The sequence below is a fragment of the Musca vetustissima genome, unplaced genomic scaffold (assembly GCF_032173495.1).
Source record: "Musca vetustissima isolate MV318-11 ecotype Yass unplaced genomic scaffold, APGP_CSIRO_Mvet_v1 utg15261, whole genome shotgun sequence".
NCBI classification, from domain to species: Eukaryota; Metazoa; Arthropoda; class Insecta; order Diptera; family Muscidae; genus Musca; species Musca vetustissima.
The window spans coordinates 2,902-13,050 of NW_026884740.1; the positions used below are offsets into that span (position 1 = coordinate 2,902).

Consider the following 10,149-nt stretch of genomic DNA (forward strand, 5'->3'; position numbering starts at 1 on the left):
AGTTTTTCAAGGACCACTACAATAGGCGTGGATTTTTTAAAGAATAGTTTTTCAAGGACCACTACAATAGGCGTGGATTTTTTAAAGAATAGTTTTTCAAGGACCACTACAATAGGCGTGGATTTTTTAAAGAATAGTTTTTCAAGGACCACTACAATAGGCGTGGATTTTTTAAAGAATAGTTTTTCAAGGACCACTACAATAGGCGTGGATTTTTTAAAGAATAGTTTTTCAAGGACAACTACAATAGGCGTGGATTTTTTAAAGAATATTTTTTTAGGGACCATTAGAGGCGTGGATTTTTTAAAGAATAGTTTTTCAAGGACCACTACAATAGGCGTGGATTTTTTAAAGAATAGTTTTTTAGGGACCATTAGAGGCGTGGATTTTTTAAAGAATAGTTTTTCAAGGACCACCACAATAGGCATGGATTTTTTAAAGAATATTTTTCAACCACCACTACAATATGCGTGGATTTTTTAATTTGAAAGATCATTTTTGGCAACGTTGTCTTCGATTTGATCTTTCCATCGTATTCGTGGCCATACCCTTCTGTGTGAACCATCAGCTTGTTCGCTTTTATATGCCTTCTGGGCTAGGGCATCCATTCTCACAACATGACCTAGCCAACGTAGTCGCTGCAGCTCAATACGTCTAACAATGTCGATGTCCGAGAATAGCTGGTACAACTTATGGTTCATTCGACGGCGATATTCACCGTCAACACTCCAAGAGCTGCCTCATCTGCTTGCATAAGTACCCATGCTTCAGATCCATATAACAGCACGGGTAGTATCTGCGTCTTGTAGAGTGTGAGTTTGGTCTGGCGGGAGGTGACCTTGCTTTTGAGTTGTTTGCTCAGACCATAGTAGCATCGGTTGGCCATCACTGTCCTTCTCCGAATCTCAAAACTGATGTCATTCGTTTTATTTATGGCGGTACCAAGGTATATAAAATCTTTGACTACATCGAAGCTATAGTTCTCAAGTTGTAGTTCACAGTTGTTCCGAGTCTACTGGACGTGTTGGTCTTCTCGCCGTTTACTGCCAGACCCTTTTCCTTCTCCTCCTTCTCGATTTGTTCAAAGGTAGTTGTTACCGCTCGCAATGTTCGACCCATTATATCGATGTCATCGGCGTAGGCAAGTAACATGTGTTGTTTGGTGTACAGAGTGCCATTTTGTTCACATCTCCAGCAGGATGTTAAAAAGGTCACACCTCAAACTATTACCTTGTCTGAATCCTCGTTCGATATTAAATGGCTCCGAGAGGTACTTTCCGACTTTAACTGCTGATCCTGTGCTTGTTAAAGTTATCCTGCATTGCCGAATTAATTTTGCAGAAACGCCAAACGCAGACATGGCTTTATACAGATCTGAACGAAAAGGGCTGTCGAATGAGTTTTATAGTCGACGAATAGGTGAAATGTGTCGATGTGTTTTTCGTGCCATTCTGTTCACATCTCCAGCAGGATGTTAAAAAGGTCAGACGACAAACAGTCAACTTGTCTGAATCCTCTTTCGATATTAAATGGCTCCGAGAGGTACTTTCCGACTTTAACGGCTGATCTTGTGTTTGTTAAAGTTATCCTGCATTGCCGAATTATGGTCCAATGATGTCATTGACCATTGGATAGCACTTTATATGCGATGGGAAGGAGACTTATTCCTCTATAGTTGGCACATATCGTCTTGTCTCCTGCTTTGTGCACAGGACACAGGATGCTGAGGTTCCAATCATTGGGCATGCATTCTTCTAGCCAAATTGTACTAATCAGCTGGTGCATGCACCTGACCACCAGTCTTCAATAATTCGGCTGGTGCTGTTTAATTATTCTTCAGCCGATTGCTATTCTGGTGGTATACACTCTATACCATCATCTCTCATTGGTTCTGGGGTATCCAATTGACTGCTACTATTTGATACCAGAAGTTTTTCAAAATGCTCTTTCCAGATCCTCAGCACGCTGTCTATATCTGTCACCAGGTTTCCTTCTTTATCTCTACAGGAGGATGTGCCTGCACCAAAGCCTTCGGTTTGGTGTTTTACCAGTTGATAGAATTTTCGAACTTCATTTTGACACCTGTAAATCTCGATTTGCTCAAGCTCACGTTTTTTTTTTGTTCTTTCTTCTTTTTGAAAATACGTTTCTCCTCTCTCCTTTTCTCCCGATAGTTCTCCATCGCATTACGTGTTGCTACTGTCCGCAGTGTTGCCCTATACGTACCACGGAGTTTACAGGGAGTGGGCAATTCTCTGCCATTGTGTTTCTATATTATTATCGGGACAAGGGGTAGACTCAGTGTTGTGTTTATAGCTTTTCGGCGACAAATTTCGCACCATTGCTTCTACATTAAGACGGGTGCGTACCATGGCTGACACAAGATAATGGTCCGAATCGATATTCGTTCCCCAGATCGATTGGACGTCTAAACACTGGGTGAATGCCTTCCGTCTATCACAACATGATCGATTTGATTTCTCGTTGTTCGATGGGGAGAAATCCAAGTGGTCTTGTGTATATCGAGATGCTTGAATCTGGTGCTTCTAACTACCATGTATTTTGCTGCCGCGAATTAAATATACCTCAGACCGTTGCCTGATGTTTCTTCATAGAGGCTGAATTTTCCGACGGTGTGGCAAAAGATATTTTCCCTTCCAATTTTTGTATTAAAATCTCCTAGCAGAATTTTAATGTCATGACCGGGACAACGATCATATGCTGTTTCTAGGCGCCTGTAAAATATGTCTTTGGTCTGTTCATCTTTATCTTCGGTCGGAGCGGGGGAGCAAATGAAGCTGATGTAGAAGAACTTCGCTTTTATACGGATTATAGCAATTCGCTCATCTACTGGAATGAATCTGGAGACGAGGTCTTTATTATTTTAACCATAAATCCGCATCCAAATTCATGGCTCGTTTCATGGCAGCTATAATATAGGGCGTAATCATCTGATTTACTTATGCCAGTCCCTTTCTATCGCATTTCCTGTAAGGCAATAATATCGGCTTCGTACTTCTTGAGTACATCCGCCAAAGCGAACACTGCGCCTGTTCTGTACAACGTGCGCACATGCCATGTGCAGATTCGCAGATCTTATTAAAATGCGTGGATTTTTTGAAGAATAGTTTATTAAAAGGCGTGAATTTTTTAAAGAATATTTTATTTAAGGACTATTAAAGCAGAGGGAGTTTTTAAAATTATTTTTTATCAAGGACTTTTAAAGGCGTGGCTTTTTCAAAAAAATTTTTCAAGGGTTGCAAAAAAAAAAATAAAGCATATTTTTCAGGGACCATTAAAGAGTGTATTTTTTTAAATATGTTTTCAAGTTTTTTTTTAATTATTTTAAGGAAAGGAAAGGAAAACAGCACTTAAAAAAAATTCCTAGTCCTTATTGGAATTTTTTCTGTTGAATATATTATCCCTTACTAAAAGATTTTCTTTTGATTGATCTATTTTTTTCCAGTTCCAATGGATGTTGCAAGAAACATGCCGGTCTGTGGATCATTCTGGCTATGCTGGTCATAGCTTTGCCTCTTGGCATAATATTTACCCTCAAGGATAGAGATGTTGATAATGAAGCTGGTGTTGGTGCTGTGGCTTCCAATGGTGAAGGATGTGCTGAAATTGGAGGTAACATGCTGAAGGAAGGAGGCTCCGCAATTGATGCTGCCATTGCCACACTGTTGTGCGAAGGTGTTATGCTGCCACATAGTTTAGGTGTTGGTGGTGGTTTTGTTGCCACTATTTATACCAAAGAAACGGGACGTGTGGAAACATTGATTGCTCGTGAAACAGCACCCGCGTTGGCTAATCAAGATATGTTTATTGGCAAGGAAATTACCGGTGCCATATCGGCTGCCATTCCCAGCGAAATTTATGGCTATTGGCGTTTACACGAGAAATATGGTAAATTGCCATGGAAGACTTTGTTTGAGCCGACCATCGAATTGTGTGTCAAGGGTCATAAGGTGTCACGTTATTTGGCCAATGTTTTAAATTTGAATGCAAATCGGATACGCAATGAACCATCAATGGCGGAGATTTTCATTAACAAATACACCAATGAATTGTACAAAGAGGGTGAGACCATGTACCGGCCACAATTGGGTGAAACTTTACGTATCGTGGCCAATGAAGGTCCTGAGGTTATGTATCGTGGTGGACGTATTGGCAAGAGATTGGTGGAAGATATTCAGGAAATGGGTGGCATTATTACCGAAGAAGATTTAATGAGATATGAGTAAGTTTGGAAGGGCAAACACAAGTCTTATATTTGCTTTATTAAAAATTAAAATTTTTCTTTCAGTGTCCGTTGGGAAGAACCCATTGTGGCCCATTTCACTGGCGGCTATTCTCTATATACCACTCCCTTGCCAACAAGTGGAGCCGTCTTGGCCTTTATTTTGAATGTTATGGAACCGTTGTATACCCGTCATCATGATGTTTATTGGCAGCGAGTTGTGGAGACCTTCAAACATGCCTACGGCCATCGTACCAATTTGGGTGATATCCATTTTGAACCTCAGGTCCAAGAGGTCTATGATCAGCTGAAGAGTCCCAAATTTGCTGCTAAAATTCGTGAACTAATCAAAGATGATGTCACATTTACCGATTTCGCTTACTATGGTGCCAATTTCACCAATGAGGAAGATCATGGTACTGCTAATTTGGTTGTGTTGGCGCCCAACGGTGATGCTATCTCGGTGACCAGTACCATTAATAGTCAGTAAGTAGAGAGAATATTTTTGAGGAACATTTTTTCAAGGACCACCATGATGCGTGGATTTTTTAAGGAATATTTTTTCAAGGACCAACAATAGGCGTGGATTTTTTAATATTTTTTCAAGGACCTCCAAGAGGCGTGGATTTTTTAAATACTTTTTCAAGGACCACCAATAGGCGTGGATTTTTTTAAATATTTTTTAAGGACCACCAAGAGGCGTGGATTTTTTAAAGAATATTTTTCAAGCGCCACCAATAGGCGTGGATTTTTTAAAGAATATATTTCAAGGACCACCAAGAGGCGTGGATTTTTTTAAATATTTTTTCAAGGACCACCAAGAGGCGGGGATTTTTTTTAAATATTTTTTCATGGACGACCAAAAGGCGTGGATTTCTTTAAGGAATATTTTTTTAAGGACGACCAAGAGGCGTGGATTTTTTAAGGAATATATTTTCAAGGACAATCAAGAGGCGTGGATTTTTTAAGGAATATTTTTTAAGGACGACCAAGAGGCGTGGATTTTTTTAAGGAATATATTTTCAAGGACAATCAAGAGGCGTGGATTTTTTTAAGGAATATTTATTCAAGGGTTATTATTGGCTTATAAAAAAGGCGTGGATTTTTGAAAAAATATATTTGTTCAAGGGTTATTATTGGCTTATAAAAAAGGCGTGGATTTTTGAAAAAATATATTTGTTCAAGGGTTATTATTGGCTTATAAAAAAGGCGTGGATTTTTTGAAAAAATATATTTTTCGAAGTTTTAAAAAAAGGCTTGGATTTTTTAAAATCATTTTTCCAGGGCAATATTTTTTTAAAGAGTATTTTTTCAGACCTTACAATTAAACCTTCATTTTTAATTTAATATTTTTTCTCGTTCTTCTCCAGCTTTGGTGCCAAGGTCCGTTCCCGTCAAACTGGCATCATATTGAACGATGAAATGGATGACTTCTCCACACCCGGTGTTATCAATGCCTATGGTATTCCAGCTTCACCTGCTAACTACATTAAACCTGGCAAACGCCCAATGTCTTCCACCTGTCCCAGTATTGTATTGGATAAACATGGTCATGTTAAGCTGTTGGTTGGTGGTGCTGGTGGTTCCAAAATTACCACATCTGTGGCTCAGGTATGAAGTGAAATATTTTCTCTAATATCTTATCTAATTATTTTCTACTTTTGTTCTTCAGACCATCCTCCGTTACTTTGTCTTCAATGAACCCATTGATATTGCCCTAAACTCTGGCCGTGTCCATCATCAATTGGCTCCCATGTTGGTCGATGTAGAACCTGAGGTACCCGACCACACCATGGATTATTTGATTCATGTTGGTCATGATTTGAATTATTTGCCAGCTGATAAAGCCTATTCGGCATTAACGGCCATTGGTCTCAAGACGCATGTACCACATCCGGTTTGTGATCGTCGTCGTGTTGGCAGTGCCGTTGTTGTACATCCCAAGAAATAAATGTGGTTGCTCCAATCAAACAGGTGTTCAAATCCAGTTCATATCCATCGAATTTAAGTGTGAAATAATATGTTTGTTGTTTGATCCAAATTAAATTTGTTTCTTGAATTTAAAATAAATTTATACGGAAGCCAAGTTGAGGATTAAATAATAATTTTTTATTTATCAAACGAGAATAATATTTTGCATATTTTACAGGTTTACATTTTTAATTTGATTTTTATGACACATTTTCTTATTGCAATATGGAGCAGTGGATCATGGATTCCTTGTTTTATTTGTGGAATTGAACTGAAAACGTCACCATTCGGTTCAAAACTTCCCACTTCCAGTTTGGTTTCTTAAGTAAAATTAGAGCAACAGGTGAACTACATAAAATCGGTATAATACATATTTTTAATATGTATTTTAAATACTGGAATTTAAAAGTATTGCCATTTAAAATTTTATTTTTTGGGCTTGATTCTCAAAAAAAAAAAACTTAGATTCGTTAAAATAAAATATAAAACTTTTATAAGAAATATAATTAAATTCAAAATGAATATTTATATATGTTTGCGGACCTATATGTAGTCTACCAAAAGTCATTGCGCCCAACTTATTCGTTTTAAAGTAGTACTTTATTTAAACGCAATATTTATTACTGCAATTACCATAATATGACACCCATTCAATTTAACTTTTAATCAAAGAGTTTAGCATTAAACAAATATTCAAAACTTAACTCTTCACAAAAATTCTCATTAATGTCAAAATACTACAGATTTCCTATCTTTATGATCAGTATCAAAATAGACATATTAAATTTTTATTGTGCGATACTATCTACAACAATCAGATGAACTAAACAGCATGCCGATTATGTGCCTAGAATAGGCGTTAATTTTTTTAAAAATATTTTTTAAGGCTTTCTTATTTTTTTCGAATACTATGTAAAATATTTTGTTTTGTGTTTACTTATGTGGCGCTATCACGAGGCGCATTATTAAATCATAAAAATTAAAAAGCAATAATAATATGTTTATTTTGAAAATTGCGATAATGTGCCAAATTTTAAAATATAACCATAATCTTAAAGCCTATACACCTAATCTTGGAGCACTACAATAAAGGCTAATTAGCTAAGAGATAATATTGGCACCACAGCCAATAATGCTAATCGTAAAAAAGTTTTACTCAAATCGACATCAAAAACGTATTTAGTTATCAACACTTGAACAGAACGCAATTATAGCTTATTTTTGGATGCAAATATTTAATAAATATTTGTATGAAATTAAAAAAATGTCAGATACTAGCATATGCCGCTACTTCGTTAGCGAATGTGTGTAATATTTAAACATATTATTATTTAATTTTCACAGAAAACTCCATGTTTTAGAAAAACACATTAATATCGACCACAGATTAATATCGACCATAAATTGAATTTGAGTACCACTTAGTTCACTCAAATCCAAATTTTACCAAATATAGTTCCATTTACCCTCCTCAACCATTTACAAAACTTCCTAAAACCTCCTTCTTACCACAAACCTACACCCCAAAGTGGTTCTAAATCCGATACAGGATTCAACTGTATCGGTTCACTCATTATTCAAATTGTACCAAATTTAGTACACAGTAGTATGAATTTCCAAAACTTAAATCCAAGTTTCAAGATTCCAACTCTATCGGTTCACCTATAATTCAAATTGTACTAATTTTTCCAAAACATCATACATACCATAATCCACCACCTCCAATGACCCTAAATCCAAGTTTCAGGATTCCAACTCTATCGCTTCACCCACAAATCAAATTGTACCAAATTTAGCACAGTAATACAAATTTCCAAAACTTCCTACATACCTCAGTTCTACACCTCCACAGTAATCCTAAATCCAATTTTCAGGATTCGAACTCTATCGGTTCACCCACAATTCAAATTGTACCAAATTTTGTGCACAGTAGGACCAATTTCCAAAACTTCCTACATACCCCAATCCTACAATCCCACAGTGTTCCGAAATCAAAATTTCAGGATTCCAACTCTATCTGTTCACCACCAATCAAATTGTACTAAATTTAGTACATAGTAGTGCCAATTTCCAAACCTTCCTACATATCCCAATCCACAGTGATCGTAAATCATAATTTCAGAACTCCAACTCTATCGCTTGACCCATAATTCGAATTGTACCAAACTTAATACACTTATTAAAAGTTTTTAAAACTTCCTACACCCCCACAGGGTTCCAAATCTATCGGTTCACTCACAATTCAAATTTAGTACATAGTAGTACCAATTTCCAAATCTTCCTACATACCCCAACCTACACCTCTACAGTGATCCTAAATCAAAATTTCGGGATTCCAGCACTATCGCTTTACCCACAATTCAAATTGTACCAAACATACATTAGTACTAATTTCTAACACTTCCTACATATCTCAATCTTACACCTCAACAGTGATCGTGACTCCAAATTTCATGATTCTAACTCTATTGGTTCTCCTAAAATTCAAATTGTACCAAATTTAGTACCGTTTAGTACACATAAGTATTATTTTCTTAAACGGAATCCTGACCCCAATTCCACACCCCTACAGTGATCCTAACTTCAAATTTCATTGTTCCCGCTCTATCGGTTCACCCAAATCCAAACTGTACCGATTATAGTACGATTTAGTACTTTTCGTACACACAAGTAACAAATTTCCAAAACTACGTTCATATCCCAATCCTGCACCCCGACCGTACTTTTAATTTCGAATTCCAGAATTCCAGCTCGATTTGTATATCCAAATTAAATTAGTGCCAAATATAGTACCATATAGTACTTTTCGTACACATAAGTACACACTTTCAAAACCATCTTCTTAAATGGACCCCACTTCACAACCATATTCACACTTCAAATTTCAAGTTTTTAACGCTATCCGTTCAAATGCTACAGAATTGTACCAAATTTAGTACATTTTCGTACTTTTCGGATAGTTCGAATTTCCAAAAATCCTTTGGTACATCTATCCTACACTCCATCAATGACCACCAAACCAAATTTCATAGTTCTAGCTCCACCGGTTCTCCAAATACAAGTGGTATCACATTTAGTACTTTTCCTCACGTTCTAGTACGAATTTCCAAAAACCCAGCCTTATCTGTCACCTTGGAGTGACCCTAACCCAAAATTTCATGATTCTAGCTTCAGCCGTTTCGCCTGGGCGTTGATGAATCGTTAAATCAGTCCGTCAGTCAATCACTCTTTATATCCACACCTATTGTAGTGGTCCTTGAAAAAATATTCTTTAACATATTCGAGCCTATTGTAGTGGTATCTCAAAAATATTCTTTAAAAAAATTCTAGCCCTTGAAAATTGTTCTTTAAAAAATACATTAGCTTGTATTTTTTTAAGAAAATGAAAAAAAAATCCACGCTTCAGTTATCATAATACTCGATATTCTGAAATAATATTCTGTGATTGTTTTTTGATATTTTACATGTCCGAGAGAGTTAAGTCTCTCTATTGGTTGAGTGGATGGAGAATGTTAATATCGTAAATTTTATAACGTAAACAAAAATAAATCCAACTACAACAGTCCACTCAACAACAGCAACAACAACAACGACGATAACTAACAAACAAAATAAAATGCCGATATGAACAACAATAAAAGGTTGTTGTTGCGCCGTACAACGAGTTGAGTCGGAACTCGAGAGTAGTGGAGTGAACATAACGGCTTACCTCGAACCCAAGCAAACCATTTAACGTGTAAATGCGCCACATTCAGTCCGCCAACGAATTGATCGAGTGAGGGTTGTGCGTTCGGACGTGGAAAAATCGATCGATCGTGTTAACAACAAGTCAATAATTATTCTATGCCACTTGGCCAAAAACAAAGTGTGTGCGTGTGTTTGTGGTGTTGTCGTTTTTAAGTCGGTGTTTTTTTATTTGTTCTTGTAAATACACG

General features: G+C 36.8%; 1 protein-coding gene across 1 annotated transcript; it reads left to right on the plus strand.

Annotated features, from left to right (window-relative positions):
* Positions 1-3,466: 3,466 nt before the first annotated feature.
* On the plus strand, positions 3,467-6,197 carry LOC133331718 (glutathione hydrolase 1 proenzyme; the record flags this gene model as incomplete). Its single annotated transcript, XM_061540095.1, has 4 exons — positions 3,467-4,243; positions 4,310-4,729; positions 5,614-5,854; positions 5,916-6,197. Coding segments are annotated over 4 exons (1,717 nt in total), but the record flags the coding sequence as incomplete, so codon positions are not given.
* Between the last annotated feature and the right edge of the window lie 3,952 nt (positions 6,198-10,149).